Below are 16,769 nucleotides of genomic sequence, written 5' to 3' on the forward strand. Positions count from 1 at the left end.
AGCATATTTTTAAAATCTGATCTTGTTTTAAGCCATTAAAGTATTTTCCAGTGTCTACATTGCAGCCAGCTCTCCTTACATTATTCGTGATTGCAGCCTGTCATCATAACCAGTTTTTTCCACTACTTAACTGAGTGTAGTATCATTTCTACTTTGCTACTGCCTGATAGTACTGAGAAATGTAAGCTATAAAAGTGCAATCAAGAAATAATGGGGGTATGACCATATCCTTTTACAGTGCTTAAAAGCTTAAGCTGTAATAATAAAATGTTGGCTTTTGTTTCCTGAAATAATCTAAAGAAGAACTTGAAGGAAATGAAAATAAAATCCAACTGGATTACAAAATTAGGGCAGAGTTAAGAAAAAATACTTTGAGTACCAGAAGAAATCTAAAATAAATAAAAATAATACATTCGAGATACTGCTGTTTGACCCAGACAATTGCTACAAAGTTATGTAACTGGAGATTCCTTGAAGAATCTAGTAATGCACTCATTGGAAGAAAGCAGAAAAAAACATTTTTCCCTGGATACTCATCTGTATTCAACCAGCTAGTGGGTTGGATAAAGGGAAAAATGGATTCCTGGTGGTTTAGACACAAAACACTGGAACAAAACCTGTCAGCTGCAGAATGATCAGACTAAGCAAGCAGAGAAAATTCTTGACAAGACTGGTCTATGCTTAAAGACAAAGGGGACACTACCATACCCTAATACTGATAGCCACCAGGAAAAGGTAAAGCTATCTTGTGCAAGTTGATTAATTAGTGACATCTCCATGCATAGTAACCTGTTCTAAGTCTAGCATTTAAAACCATGGGTAATTACCACATGTTTGAGAATTTGAAAGAGTAAGGTGGAATCTCTTTTTTAGCGTTTGACTCAAGAGTTCCCAGCAGAGATGTTACAGAATTCTAAAAGCTTGCTGAACGGGGTAACCTTTCAATCTGTCTAGTTAATAGTGGCAGAGAAAGTTTGAGGAAATATGTCACATTAGGGTGTTTGTATTAGTGAAGGTTCTAGCAAATACACAAAAATCATCCTGTGAAAGTTAGCCTTTAACCCCTGTGTAACAAATCTTCAAGACACAGAGTAAGTCTTGCATTCCTCCCACCCTCATGCTGCCTTTGCATTAGCTCTATTATTCTGTATCTCCTACAAGTTATACTTTAAAATTATCTTTGTCTTTTTTTTTAGGTATTTATTTATTTATTATTTTTGTCCCTTAGCTCAAAAATAACTCCTCTTTTCCCCACTGATTCCATCCTCTGCATTTTTTCTGAGCTCTTTTTTTCCCCCCTCTGGCAACAGATCCCCCTTGAGACCCATATACAGTCTCCCCAGACAAACATGCTGGTGTGTAAATAAACGTACACACTCCTGCTCACACTCAATTCACACTCAAACTAAATGCTGTGTTTTACCATTCTGTGGGTGCTTTGATCACATTTCCATCTGTGGATACCAGGTTAGGAATTCTTGCTTGGTTGATTTGTGTTGTTCTGGCACTTAGACAAAGTTGTTAAGGACAAGTCTGCCTCTCGTTCATCCTGCTCCTTTTCAGGGAACACTTACAGAGTGCCAGTGAGATGCCGGATTTAACTTTAGATGACAAGGACACAGGTCTGCCATGATTCTTTTGTTCCACTTATTTTCAGTGTCTTTGAACTCCTCTGTACTTCATTTTTATCCAAATTATCTTTACTGGTAAACTTTTAAATGTTTTAATAAATGACAACACTAGTTTTTAAAAATCATATGGTTCAAATTTGTTGCTGAGCAAATTCCTTACCATAACATCCATACAAAGTAATGATAAAGAGGTGGAAATATTAATTACCTGGATCTTATCTATACACATTGTATACATGCATTAAAATATCACAGTGTGCCTCATAAGTATGTACCATGGAAATACTACCTACCCTGATTTGAAATGTGTACATTCAATTGTATCAAATTATCACACAGTGCCCCCCAATAATATACAATTAAAATAATTCTTTTAAAAGACTCAACTGATAGTATGTGTTTTAAATGACTTCGAAAACTGTAGCAAGATTACCTGGCAAAAATAATTCTTCTTGAAGTTTTGCTCTGGCCTGCCGGGAAAAACATCTTTTCTTCAGCCAATCAGCTTCAAATTCACTGCAATGCTCATTGGGCCACGTTATATACACCTTGTAACAGAAAGAAAACATCACCTAAGTGTACATTATACTTTCAAATAATTGTGTTTTCTATAGTTGCACTGTTTCTGAATGTTATTTAAGGTAATCAGGGAATACAGTTATCCCTTGCAAGTCAAGAGTATGCATCTGAGGATGAGTCCACCAAAATAGTAATGCAAGAAGTAGAATTTGGTTTGACCCAAAGTTCTTTTTTTACATTCTCTAAACCTGTGGTCCCCAAATTTTCTGTGATGACTGAAGTTAGATAGCAATTATGATTCCTGCCAGGAGTATTAGAAACAGTAATTATCATGAGAAAGAGATAACACTAATAATAAAAGTGAGAACACCATTTTACTTTATAATAAGCAGCACGAATATAACTCATTTTAGTCCTTGGTAACTCCAGGGTGAGACCTGGGTGTAAAGTCCTCAGGTTGAGACAAGGACAAAAGAATGGGGAAAGGATGGCCTTTCTGGTTAACTCTGCTCTTCTGATAAGAATTCTGGTAAATTTGGAAGAGAAAAACAGGGAAGTGGTGGTGGTCATGTCTCCTTTGTTTTTTTTTTTTTTTTTTTTTTTTTTGAGAACTATTCTTTCAGGGCAAAACTTGCACATCTAACAACTAATAAAAAAATTCACTGATAATCTTAAAAAAATTTGTCAGTGCTACTTTTTGAATGTTCACTGTATGCTGAGTAGTGTGTTAAACTTTTTTTTAACCCATATATTCTCATTGAATCATGACAGCATTACTATGAGCAAATTTTGTTAGAATCCCTAGTTTACAAGTGAGTAAACTGAGGCTCAGAAGCACTGAAATAGTTGTATCTTCAATGCCATTTGTTGAGCGAATAATAAGCAATAATGCAGGTTTTATAAAAAATGGTAGAAGTCAATAATAATAGCTCACCCTTTTGTTTACTAAGTATGATTAATTTGCATCAAGCACTACATGAACATGATTCTACAGTTGGCATATACATGGTCACATGAAAACAATATTACTTAATTTATTTTAGACTAGCTTCTTTATTGATTTGGAAGAGAAGGAAGTGATTCTTTAGAGATATTACCTTTTTTCTGTCGAACACCAGGTCTTTAATACCAATATTCACATCAAGAGCTTCCAGGAGAAGTTTCCGTGCTTTTGCAGAATCCAGGTAGCAATCGGAGCACTGGCAGTTGTCTCGAAGCCACACAGCTGGGTAGAGGGACTCTGCCCCGTCATTCCAGAGGATTTGCATCAAGTGATTCCCATCCAGCGCTTCTGCCTTTTGAATGACACAATGCATGTTTCCGGAGTTTGAGGGTAAATCCCGTTAGCTACCTGCTGTTAAATCAGTGTTAAAAGGAATGGTCAGGTGGATTGGATCTAAACTCGACTTCTGTGAGTGCGAATAGTTCAAGTGGACTCTGGCCTCTCCTATTCACCTAGCTGCCTGAGCCTGTGGTTTGACTTATCAATGCTGGGGACTTTGTTCTGATGAGAGCATTTCAGATGCTGTAAACAGAAACACAGTGGCTAAAAGTAAATAAGATAAAAATGCTGGGCCAGGATCCAGATGAAAAGAATTCCTTGTTTTTCTCACAGAAATTTTAGATAATAAATTCAGAACCAATGACATATGTACTTTTATGTTTGATAAAAGCTCTGGAATTTTTTTTAAGAGAAAAACATGCTCCACAGATTCACAGCATAACAATCATGCCTTTGCTATTTTAACTGATGTCCAATTGTAAATGGCCTTTGAGAAAAGATGTTTCCGTAATACTTAATAATAAATGTATTTTAATTAAGGGAATATTAATGTAATTTATTTCAAGGCACACTATAAGTAACTGATCTATTATATACTATTTATTTTTGTTTTTTATTTTTGGTATCAGAGATTCAACCTAGGAGCCCTCAACCACTGAATCATATCCCCAGTCCATTTTATTTTTTATTTTGAGATAGGGTCTTGCTAAGTTGCTGAGGCTACCTTTGAAGTCCTTATCCTCTGACCTCAACATCCTGAGCTGCTGCCACCCTGCCTGGTTTATTATTTACTTTTTTTTCTGAGGCAGTACGTTTTCAATATTTTCAACAATTCTGTTATGCAAGGAACTTGTTTGGTTTATTCTCAAAAATTTTCTGCTTTGGTTTACATCAATATAGTGTGCTTTGATATTTTGGTTAGTTAACTTGCAACATTTATGAATCATTTTTATGTACCTTCATTTTAATTGGTTATACATGACCTTTTTAAAATTAAGACATCCACCAAATTTGTGGACATGCAATATCTATAGGAAAGGAAATCTAGTGCAAGAGATTCACAATAGAGTTATGAACTTAGCATTTCAATGTTGATCCTGCTTCCATTGATGACCTTCTACTTGAATTTCAGAAAACATGTCAGTGCCCTAAATTTTACTTTCTTCATTTTTATTTTTCAGGATGCTATATAAGAATTAGAACTTACATAGAAAAAATAAAATTTACAAGGAAGTAGAATTTCTTAATGTTTTTCAGAAAATGATCAGTTCATCATTAATAAAAGATAATGTGACAGTAGAAATGAAACTCCATTGCCTTGAGATTCTTGTATATCAAACACACACACACATACACACACACACAAATGAATGTTTGTAAACTTCCTTCAATGCACTGCAACAGCAACTAGGTGCTTCAATATTTAGCAAGACAAAATTGATCCTTGCTTTTCTTGAACTTTTGGGAAGATTTTATACAACATTAAAAATGACTTTAAAAATACTTTACACAATATTAAAAAAAAGGAACTTTAGTTGACTGTTACACATGTACCTCCGAAATCATTAGCTTGAATGTTTTATTCAGGTAATGGAAGAGAGTCAAGGCAAGAAAGATTGCTTTCTTCATTTAATACACTTCAATTATCTAATGGAGAAATGCAATTCACTAGACCTTGGGTATATATCTGCTTGGGAACTCTTGCTTTTTAAAAATTTGCATAATGACAGGAGAGCACTACTACTTAAAAATCATTACAATTATAATTTACTTAAAATCTGAAAATTTAGTTCATGAGTTTGAATGTGGGGTTCTAGGGAAGTCCTGACATTGATTTCTCTGTGAAATGGGTAGGGAATTTGTTTTTCTGATAGGAGGAGGAGTAGGCTGGCAGATTTTCTCACATACCCAGTTTCAAAGGACAGTAATGATTCCAACAGAAACTGGGGTAGTATAATCAGATCCTTAAATAACACATTATACCTAAGGACAAAAATTAGGAATATAAGATTTCTATTTTGTAAATCTATGTCAGGAGTTGCCAAATATTATCTGCAAAAGGGTAGATAGTACCTCTTTTTGAGTTTGCAGGGTACATACAGTTTCTACTGCATATTCTTGTTGTATTTCTTGTTGTATTTTTTTAAACCCTCTAAGAATGTAATAAATACTGTCAACTCACAGAGTGCACAAAAACAGATTGTAGACTATATCTCGGCCATATACTGTAGTCTGCCTGTCCCTGATCAAGTTATTCAATTCATGGTTTCACCACAGTGGGATACAATCATGTGTGAATGCAAAAAACAGTTCTCTTTTTCCTCCTCATATAAAAAATAAATTTACCTTTAAAATACACAATAAATATCTTCTTTGCACATACTGTCCTAGAGGGTACAAAGATGACCATGAAATTCTAGACCATAAGGAAAACTGAGATGGTTATGAAAGTAAACAAAAAATAAGGCTGGGGGGAAATGGTGTTGAGAGCTATCTGAGAGCCCCCAGGACACCTCAGTAGAGAAGATGACTACTCGAGTGATTCTTAAAGGATCTGTGATCAGCTCTCATTTCTTCAGAGAAACATGTGATGATATATAGCTGTATTTCTAGTTTCCTATAACTTAGATTAGGGTATGATATAATTTTGGCCAGTGAAATATGTTTGGAAGTTTCTGGGCAGGAAGACCTTTTAAAGGAAGGTAGACTTAGCTGCCTCATGCTACTTCCCCCTACTTAACTTCCATTCCTTTCCTTCTGGATGTGAATGTGGAGGTGGCATTTGGAGGGGGCTGCCATTTTGCAGCCATGAGACATCAAGAAGTATACAAATCTCGAAAGGAGTCAGGGTCCCCCATGGTTCTGTGAGATCACATTACCAGGGATGGATGGTCATGTCTAGACCTTTTTTATGTGAGAAAAACAAACTCCTTACCTATTTAAGTTGAATTTGCCAGATCTGTACCAAAAGAGCAATTAATGCAATTTATTAAAGATAAGAAATACAGCACAGAATGCTCTTGTTCATATGGACACCCAAGAAGTGGATATCACTGCTATACTTGCAGGTATATATACCAGGTTTTCTTTTTTATTACAAGGTTTTCCCCAGTGAGTGGCAAGCAGACAGACAGGGAATATTCAGGTTTCACAGCACATGATGATTAATGTAGGTGCCCACAGACAAAATAGAAAGGAAGGAAAAAGTTATATGCATGTATCCTAGTTTGTGTATCTCATTATCCTTGTGGTCTTTACCCAATCTATTCTTAAGTTGTTGGATTATTCATTTGCTAAAATTTGTTGACAAAACCCAAAGGCTAAAGATACCTCAAAATAGCAATGCACATAAAACTAGCATATACAGCCTGAAAGTTTGTTTTCTTTAAAATAATCTTCTTGGTAAGAAAGTGAAATAAGCCAAACCCAAAAAAACAAATGCCAAATGTTTCCTCTGATGTGCTTTAAGAACATATATTGACTGGAAATAAAGGAATGTGAATGGCTATTCCATGCAAAGAGTAACTACCCACCCGCTTAAAAAAGTAGTGGTTACTTACACCCAGACAAGATAGACTTGAAGTAGAAAACTGTAACAGGCGACAAAGAAAGTCATTATATAATGATAAGTCAGTCAATTTATCAAGGTTAATAATTATAAATACATTTACATATATGTTCTATATGAGACATATGGAAGATTGAATTTTAAAGAATAAAAAAAATCTGAACAGAGTACTAAATGGGTTTGGAAGTTGAATCAATAATCAAAATCCTTCAACCATGAAAAACCCAGGATGTAATGGTTTCATTGGTGAATTTTTTTCATATATTTAAAGATTAATTGACACAATTCTTTTCAAACTCCTCCTCAAAGAATGGAAGAGTATAGAACACTTCCAAACTCATTTTATGCAGCCAACATTACCCTTAAACTAAAACTGGGCCAGGAAATTAAAAGATGAGAAAATTTTAGGTCAACGTAGATGAACACATATGTGAAAATCCTCAATGAAGTGCTAGAAAAATTAATTCAATGACATTAAAAGGATCACATACTAAGACCAAGTGAGATTTATTCCTGGTATACAAGGCTTATGCAATATAAGCAAATCAATAAATGCAATAAGCTTCATTGATTGAATGAAGGATAAAAATTATAACCATCACAATAGATGGAGAAAAAAGTCCTTAACAAAAGTCAACATCTTTCATAGCAACAACTCCTTCAAGAAAATAGGTATAAAAGGAATACTTTTTAACATAATGAAGGCCAGGTATAACAGGTCCATTAACTATCATCACACTCAATGATTAAAAGTAAAGATCTTTTTCTCTAATAACAGGAACAAGACAAGAGTGACCACTCTGACCATTTCTGTTCAACATAATATTAGAAGTCCGAGGCAGAGAAATTAGGCAGAAAAAAAAAAATCAAAGGAAGGAGTAAAATTGCCTCTGTTCATTGATGACATGATATTATCACAGAACACCCTGAAGACTTCAGAAAAACTTGTAGAAGTAACAAGCAAATTTAGTAAGGTTGCAGGACAATCAGCATTCAAATATATAATTTCTCTATAATATTAATGAATATTCTAAGAAGATACTAAGAGCATAATCCAATTTATCAGACCATCAATGAAAACACATAGAATTCAGTACAACTAAGGAAATGAAAGATTTACACACCAAAGACTATAAGACAATGATTTAAATAAATTGAAGAAGACATAAATAAATGAAATACCTCAGATTCATGAATTGGAGGAATGAATATTGCTAAAAAGGTCCATATTACAAAAAGGGATGCAATTTCTATCAAAATTCCAATTATAGTTTTCAAAGAAACAGAAAATTTGCATAAGACTATAAAAGTCCCAAATAGCCAAGGCAATCATGACAAATGAAAATAAAGTTGGAGGTACCAAGTAACTCAAATACACTAGAGTGCTATCACAATTAAAATAACATGGTGCTGGCATAAAAACAGACATAAATCCATGGAATGGAATAGTTAAAACAAGAAACAAATCCATGTATTTAAGGTCAATTGGTCTTTAACAAAGTTTCTAATAATGCACAATGAAAAAGACAGTCTCATCAACAAATAGTGATGGAATACTATATATCTTGGTTGAGAGAATGAATCTGAATGCTTCTATCACACCATAAACAAAAGTCATCTCACAATGGAATGATGACATGAACCTCAGATAGAGCATTAATCTCCAGGATATATAAAGAACTAAAAACCCTAACACCAAAAAATCAAATAACCCAATCAACAAATGGGCTAAGGAACTGAATCGACACTTCACTGAAGAAGATATACAATTGATCAACAAATATATGAAAAAATGTTCCACATCTCTAGCAATTAGAGAAATGCAAATCAAAACTACTCTAAGATTTCATGTCACTCCAGTCAGAATGGCAATTATCAAGAATACAAGCAACAATAAATGTTGGCTAGGATGTGGGGAAAAGGTACTCATACATTGCTGGTGGGACTGCAAATTGGTGTAACTGCTCTGGAAAGCTGTATGGAGATTCCATAAAAAACTGGAATGGAACCACCATTTGACACAGCTATCCCACTCCTCAGTCTATACCCAAAGGACTTAAAATCAGCATGCTACAGTGACACAGTCACATCAATGTTTACAGCAGCTCAATTCACAATAGCTAAACTATTGAATCAACTTAGATGGCTTTCAACAGATGAATGGATAAAGAAACTGTGGTATATATACACAATAGACTATCACTCAGCCTTAAAGAAGAGTGAAATTATGATATTTGCAGGTACATGGATGGAGCTTGAGAATATCATGCTAAGTGAATTAAGCCAATTCCACAAAATCAAAAGCCAAATGTTTTCTCTGATATGTGGATGCTGATCCATAATGAGGGGTGGTGGTAAGGGAAGAGTGGAGGAACTTTAGATTAGGCAGAGGGGAGTGGGGCAGAGAAGGGAGTTTGGGGGTGGAAGGATGGTGGAATGAGATGGACATTATTCCCCTAAGTACATGTATGATTGCACAAATGATGTGACTCTGAATTTGTACAAACAGGAATAAGAAGTTGTGCTCCATTTGTGTACAATGAGTCAAAATGCTTTCTGCTGTCATATATAACTAATTAGAACAAATTATAATTTTAAATTACTTAAAAAATAGAATGATTTAAAATAATGCACTCAAGTGAAAATTATTAGAATAAAACATAAGGAGAAAGCTCCATGATGTTGGTCTGGACAATGATATTTTGATATGAATTAAAAAACACAGGGACTAAAAAGCAAGACAAGACTAATGGGATTGCCTAAAGCTAAAAAAAAGAAAAAAAAAAAAAAAAAACTTCTGTACAGCTGAGGAAATAATCAACAGAGTAAAGAGATAGATAATCAACAGAATGGGAGAAAGTATTTGCAAGCCATATATCTAATAAGGAGTTTATAATCCAAATATATTAGGAACTCAAATGGTCTAATAGGAAGAAAACAAATAACCCCATTAAAAAATGGAAAAGTGACCTGAATAGATATTTCTCAAAAAAGAAATTTACAAAAGGCCAGGAGGTCTATGAAAAATGCTCCATCCTGTATTATCAGAGACTGGGCACAATGGTGCTCACCTGTAATCTTAAGTGACTCAGGAGGCTGAGACAGGAGGATTACACATTTGAGATCATTCTCAGCAACTTAATGAGACCCTAAGCAACTTAGCAAGTCCTTGCCTCAAAAAATAGTAAAATTGTAAAAATAAAAAGGACTAGGGATGTAGTGCTGTGGCAAAGGACTCATGGGTTCAATCCCCAGTATGATATCTCTTTCTCTCTCTCATAGAAATACAAACCCAAACTACCATGAGCTATTACCTCACGCCTATTAGAATGGCTGTGATAAAAAGACAAAATATAAGTTTTGTTGAGTCTATAGAGAATGGGGATGCCTTAGATACTGTTAGGGGGAATGCTAATTTTTATAGTTATTATGGAAAACAGAAATGGAATTCCTCAAAAAATTAAGAATAGAACTATCACATGATCCATCTGTCTCACTATTGGGTACATATCCAAAAGAAATGAAACAGATGTGTTGAAGAGATCGCTAACGTGTCATGTTAACAATAGCATTATTCACAGTAGTCAAGGCATAGAATCAACCTAAGTATCCATTGATGGATGAATGGATAAAGAAAAAATGCTATATATATATATATGTGTGTGTGTGTGTGTGTGTGTGTGTGTGTGTGTATTTTATACATATATATGTATTTTAGACTATTATCTAGTCATACAAAAGAAAGGAAATTGTCATTTGTAAGAACACGGATCAACCTGAAGAACGTTATGCTAAGTGAACTAAACCATGCACAGAGAGACAAGTACAGTATGATCTAACTTATAAGTGAAATCTAAAATTTTGAACTCACAGAAACTCAGGGACTGAGTATTGGGGAAAGGAGGAGATGTTGGTCAAAGGGTACAGAGTTTCAGTTATGCAGGATGAATAAATTCTGGAGAGCTAATATAGTATACTTAATATGTTTAATACTATATTAGATACTGAAAATTTAATCTCAAGTATTCTCAGGACACACATGCATGCACACACACTATGTGAAATGATAGACATTAGTGTTGTTTTTTTTTGCCTTTTGACTTTTTATTATTCAAAGAAACTTAATTTTTTTTTTTTTTTAAATTTGGCTTTCTGACTCTGTGCTTGTGCCTTCAACACTTTCACAATGATTTTCTGTTCCTCAATAAGGAAATCACACTTAACCCTGTCACGGACACATTAAGCATACATGGAACCACCATAGGCCCTGCTGACATGTTCTTTTGTTTTAGACAATCTCATAAGGACTTTGGGTCTCACAGCACAAACCCCTCGAAGTCTACCTGGGCACACACCACATGCAGATTTTGGTGCTTTCCCAACCTTCTTTGCATAAAGGTAAATGATTCTATTACCAGGGGTTCGAGACAGCCTAGTTTTGTTAGAGGCTGTTGTAGGAAATCCTACCACGGTATATCAAATGCTGGACAACTCTGAGTGCCTCTAGACACCATCCCCAGGAGAGCTAATTAGTTTGATTATGGTAATTATTTCACAATATATACATAATCAAAATATCACATTGAGTACAATAAATATATAAATATTTATTTGTAGATTATGACTCAATAAAACTTGGAAAACATAAAATAAAATAAAAATAATATGAGTTTCAAGTACCCAGACACTAAGATTATAATAGTAGTAATTGAAGTAAAAGAAGCAGTTGTTATAGTAGTAGAATTAATAGTTTGAATGTACCAAATGCTTTCTTTATGTCACCTCGTGTTCTAAGGGCTTCATATAGTAACTCGCTGAATCTTCATATCAACCCAAAGAAAATCTACTGTAATTATCCAAGTAAGAAGAAGTAGAAATAGGCTAGGAAATAGCATACAGATGATAGTAAAATCCATCTTGAGTTCTCTTTACATTTAGACAATTTAAAAATCTCATTTGTTTTATCATCCAAGTTTCATGTGTATATATTTTGAACTCAATTTGCTTCAGTAATGTGCACATCAATAGATTTGAAGAGCGGGATAACTGGGTCAAAATGTGGGTTCATTCCAAGTTTTCTGAAAAATCTCCATATTGCTTTCCAGAGTGTTTGCACCAATTTGCAACCCCACCAGCAATGTACAAGAGTGCCTTTTTTCCCCCAATCCATGCCAAACACCTACTATTGCTTATGTTCTTGATAATAGCCATTCTAATTAGAGTATGGTGAAATCTTAGAGTTGTTTTTTAATTGCATTTCTCTAATTACTAGAGATGTTGAATACTTTTTCATACATTTATTAATTGCCTGTATATCTTCTTCTGTAAAGTGTCCAGTTCCTTGGCCCATTTATTGATTGAGTTCTTTGTATTTTTGGTGTAAAGTTTTGTAAATTCTTTATAAATTTTGGAGATTAGTGCTCTATTTGAAGTGTGGAAAAGATTTTCTAGCACCCTGTAGGCTCTCTTTTTGCGTTATTGATTGTATCTTTGCTGAGAAAAAGCTTTTTAGCTTGAATCCATTCCATTTATTGATTCCTGCTTTGATTTTTTGTGCTTGGAGAGTCTTGTTTAAGGAAAGTCTGGTCCTAAGCCAACATAATGAAGATTTGGGTCTACTTTTTCTTTTATTTGGTGCAGGATATCTGGTCTAATTCCTAGGTCCTTGATCCATTTAAAGAGGTATGGAGTTTCCTCAGAAAACTTGGAATGGATCCACCTTTTAACCCAGTTATCCCAATCCTCAGTTTACACCTAAAGGACTTAAAATTAGCATACTACAGTGATGCAACCACATCAATGTTTATAGCAGCTCAATTCACAATAGCTAGGGAATCAAACTAGCTGCCTTTCAACAGATGAATGGATAAAGAAACCGTGGTATATATACACAGTGGAATATTATTTGGCCATAAAGAAGAATAATATTATGGCATTTGCACATAAATGGATGGAATTGGAGAATATCAGGCTAAGTAAAATAAGCCAAGCTCAAAAAACCAAAGGCCGAATGTTTTCCCTGATAAATGGATGATGATACATAATGGGGGTGGTGGGGTGGGGAATAAGAGAAGAATGGAGGAAATATAGATTACATAGAGGGAGGAGGGGGGATATGAAAGATGGTGGAATGAGACAGACATTATTACCCTATGTACATGTATGATTACGTGAATGGTATGAATCCACATTATACACAACCATAGAAACGAAAAGTTGTACCCCACTTGTGTACAATGAATCAAAATGCAGTCTGTAAAATTAAAAAAAAATTTTAAAAAATAGATTTTAAAGTTTTTGTGGTTGTAAGAACTTTTATGCACCTTGAAATTGGAAATACTGATATTCAATGGGTGCAAAGTTCAAAGGATGTATTTTCTATCAGGATGAACAACATTCCTGTACTTAAAGATGGCACTATGCTCATATCTGTTGTTGAAGTGATCACACCTATAGAAATTTGCAACAACAAACTAGTCACATTTCCAACTGTTCTGATCTTTATGTATCTTTTTCTTCTTCTCTCTGGACCATTTGAACTGAAGAGGGAAAAGTACTTTTCAGTCATTAGGGGAACCTGAGACTCTTCCTCCAACACATCTGACCAAAATGAGGTGGCAACATCCTAGTGGGAAACTGCCTGAGGCCTATGGCGTATGTGGAAGAACTGGAAAAACTTGGGTGTTGATGAAGCTAAATGATTTAGGTATCTATGCAGGAACTTGGTGGGTTGTTTCTACTCTTCACGATCTCTTTCTCAGCATTACGACAAGTGAGAAAGGTAATGCAAACAAAAGCATGGTGAAATGGGGAAATAATTTTCCATTTTAACTTTTTTGGTTTATTTAAATCTTTGCTGGAGCAAGCATGATGAAAATTCAAGAGAAAAAAAATCAAGGACCATCAGTATTTAAAAGCAATTCTTTCTGAAAATTCATACATTAGTATGATTGGTTGACATCATGTAGTCTTAGCCCACCTGACTTGATAGAATTGAGTCCAGTTGAAGCATCATGACAATTTAGTAGTTGATAAGCTACTGTGTTTATCTGAAGAAAAGAGCAGTTGCATCTAGCTATTTATAATACATTATTATCAGTGGAATTTCTTTGCAAACTAAAGAACATATGAAATGAAAATACTTATTTTACACTTAATTATTATTTTACTGCTTCTTACAATTACAGTTTAGTGCCTGAAATATCAGTTTGGTATTGGTGGAAAGAATAGTTTTGCCTGTCCTCTATCACAGCTCTGGGGTTTTGGCAGCCTCCTATCTGATGGGATAATTGTCTTTTTATTTCACTTGGGGTATGTGTGTGTGTGTTTTCCTTCCTATCACCCACCAGACTTATCCTCTTCAGAGTTATGGATTTTATCTGGGACTTCTGTTTGGCACAACTAAGTTATTTTTGAGATTCTTCTACTTCAGTGATGGGTGTGGGTTTTGTCCTTTTTTGTTTCCTTTTTTTTTTTAATTTTATAAACTTAAATTTTTCACCCTCCCTCTCCAGCATTGTTTGGAGAATTAAGAAAGTAGCACTGAAAATGGCTTCATGCATTGATCTTGGAAAGAAAAGTAACTCAAACTCTTGGAGACAGAAAGAAACAATCTGTAATATTACTGGGTTCAGTGCCTTCATCAGATATGCAAGGAAAACAGAAGCTCAGAGACGTTGGGTGTGATTAATCTAAGCCCACCTTCTGGTTAGTGGGGAGGTTGTTCCAAACCCAGTTTGACCAGCTCCCTATCCACACATAAAGTCAACATTTTCTAGTTTTGATAAAAGAGAGTGCAGCAGTTTTTCAAATGTTAATTTCAACTAATATGAAACATAATCTTTGGAGGGGAAAGCTAACTAATGACATTGGCTACCCAAAGTCCTTTAGCTTAGAGATTTAAAATTTGTTTTAAATTTATTTTTTAACTTGATGTGGTAAGTGGCTGAGATACATGATAACGTGTGAGTACATTCTCATGTAAATAATGAATTCTAGAGAACCATCAGCTTTCACTGGAGAAGGTTCACCATTTTGCCTTTTATCTCATTTAAAGTATCAAATTTCATGCAAAAACTTCCTCCAAAAATTACAAAATGGGAAACACTGGTTTCACTCCAGTGGAATTCCCATGTTCAGACTAGAACTTGAATTATCAAGGCATTTGTTTACTGATGTAATGAGTACTGGAAGATTTTTCAATTCTTTGAACCAGACCACATATATACATATATTTGATAAATCTTATGTTTTTAATCAAATCAATTCAAAATATCTATAATGTCTTTTCTGGAGCTTCTTAGTGGAACGAATGATGGAATGTGTGTACTGTGGCCTTAATTGACCAGCATTTTAAAGAAGTGCATTACACACTCAGCTTTTTGGACTTACCAAATGACTAAGCAACATGCAGTTGCTTTTCTTTGGGCTGTGTTATGAACTATTTCCTTTCTTCTCCTATCCCCAGTCTGCTTTGTAAGACAGTTTTCTGTCTGTCCACTCTGTATACTTTCTGGATCAGCTTCAGGATTACAAAATAATTTGAAGACCAGACTAAGTCAAACAAAATTGGGAAAGAGAAGCTGCCAAGAAGCAATCAGATTCACCACATTCCAAAATCAAGTCTCTTCCAGATGCCTGATGGACCATCCCCATCGAAGCCCCAAGGCTGTGAGCTACACATGACTGAATTCCAACTGAATGCTTCCCCCTACCCACAATCCACAGACCCGAATCTACAAGCTCTTCAAATAAAAGAAAGTTAAACTCAATCCTCCCTATTCTCAAATATGCTTTAAGCACTAAACTACACAAAACTTACCAAGTAAAGAAAACGTCAGATTTGCTCCTAGGTGTCCTTTGGAGAGGGAGCCTTCCAGTGCCCGTCACATCGCAGGACTGATCTACCCTAGTTTCTAGTCTGATGTGGGACTTGTCCTTGGAAGCCTTTCTGCTGCTGGCAGCTCTGTAGCAGCCCTGCCCCCAGACACAGCTGAGGTTTGCAAATGAGGAAGGATGTCTCAATCTGAAGGTGTAGCAACTCCTGAAGGGAGCTTGGAAGTTCAAAAATGAAACATAAAGAGCTTTTATGGCCTGGAGGGGAAGCAGTTAACAAGAGAAAGTACTTTTAACTACTGCAGGTTCCCCAAACCATGAAACCCCAGGACTCAGTGGAAAACATGACCTCAGTTTAGAATCTTCTTGATAGAAGGAAACACATGTCCCACCTGTCTGTGTCCTGTCCCTGGGCCAGCAGCAGCAGCAACAGGAACAAGTGAAGAAGCTCTTTCTCTTCTCTCCTACCTGCTCGCTGTGATCACTATTTGACTGCAAACTCACTTTGGTGTTCAGATGTGCATCTGCTAGGCAGGAGCTACCAACTCTTACCTGAGTAGAGCAGAGGTGGCATCTACTTGCTTATAGACTATTCCAACATGAGACTCTTTGGAGAGTAGTGGGTTAGTTGTATAGGGCTAGGAGAAGGCTGGGCTCGCCTGGCACTCCCACTTAATCCGATACCCTTTCTCTACAGTTTTGGCTGAAATATGCAGCAGTTGCCAGAGAACCTGGAGCTCTTCGGAAGGCAGTTGGTTGCTCAGTGATTTACTCACAACACACAGCCTTTATGGCAACAAAAGGGAAAGGCCAGGGTGGGCATTGTGCCAGGGATCCAGAGCTTGGCTGCCAGGCATTTACTTGGGGAGTGCCCAGTGCTGGAGGAGGGCTTGTTGGACAAGTTCCAAGTTCCATTTCCTAACATGGTCCTTGT

General features: G+C 35.5%; 1 protein-coding gene and 1 pseudogene across 5 annotated transcripts in view; both read right to left on the reverse strand.

Moving 5' to 3' along the window:
* BBOX1 (gamma-butyrobetaine hydroxylase 1) overlaps positions 1 to 16,564 on the reverse strand; it is a 112,507-nt gene extending 95,943 nt beyond the window's left edge. Inside the window, exons 1-5 of one of the 4 annotated variants that reach the window (XM_079101868.1) lie at positions 16,388 to 16,564; positions 15,822 to 16,053; positions 15,392 to 15,521; positions 3,248 to 3,445; positions 2,065 to 2,179 (exon numbers count right to left, since the gene is read on the reverse strand). In XM_079101868.1, the coding sequence (XP_078957994.1) occupies positions 2,065 to 2,179; positions 3,248 to 3,445; positions 15,392 to 15,409 (331 nt within the window). In that variant the 5' untranslated portion in view covers positions 15,410 to 15,521; positions 15,822 to 16,053; positions 16,388 to 16,564. Of the gene's footprint in view, positions 1 to 2,064; positions 2,180 to 3,247; positions 3,607 to 15,391; positions 15,522 to 15,821; positions 16,054 to 16,387 lie in introns of those variants that run through there. The other 3 variants (XM_079101869.1, XM_079101867.1, XM_079101866.1) reach the window with 3 other exon arrangements.
* On the reverse strand, positions 11,108 to 14,012 carry LOC306638515 (large ribosomal subunit protein eL34-like; annotated as a pseudogene). The gene is made up of 2 exons: positions 13,980 to 14,012; positions 11,108 to 11,525 (listed from the first exon to the last, which is right to left on the reverse strand). The product of its transcript is annotated as a large ribosomal subunit protein eL34-like (transcript).
* Positions 16,565 to 16,769: the final 205 nt, after the last annotated feature.

This window comes from Sciurus vulgaris (assembly GCF_902686455.1).
Source record: "Sciurus vulgaris genome assembly, chromosome: 11".
NCBI classification, from domain to species: domain Eukaryota; kingdom Metazoa; phylum Chordata; class Mammalia; order Rodentia; family Sciuridae; genus Sciurus; species Sciurus vulgaris.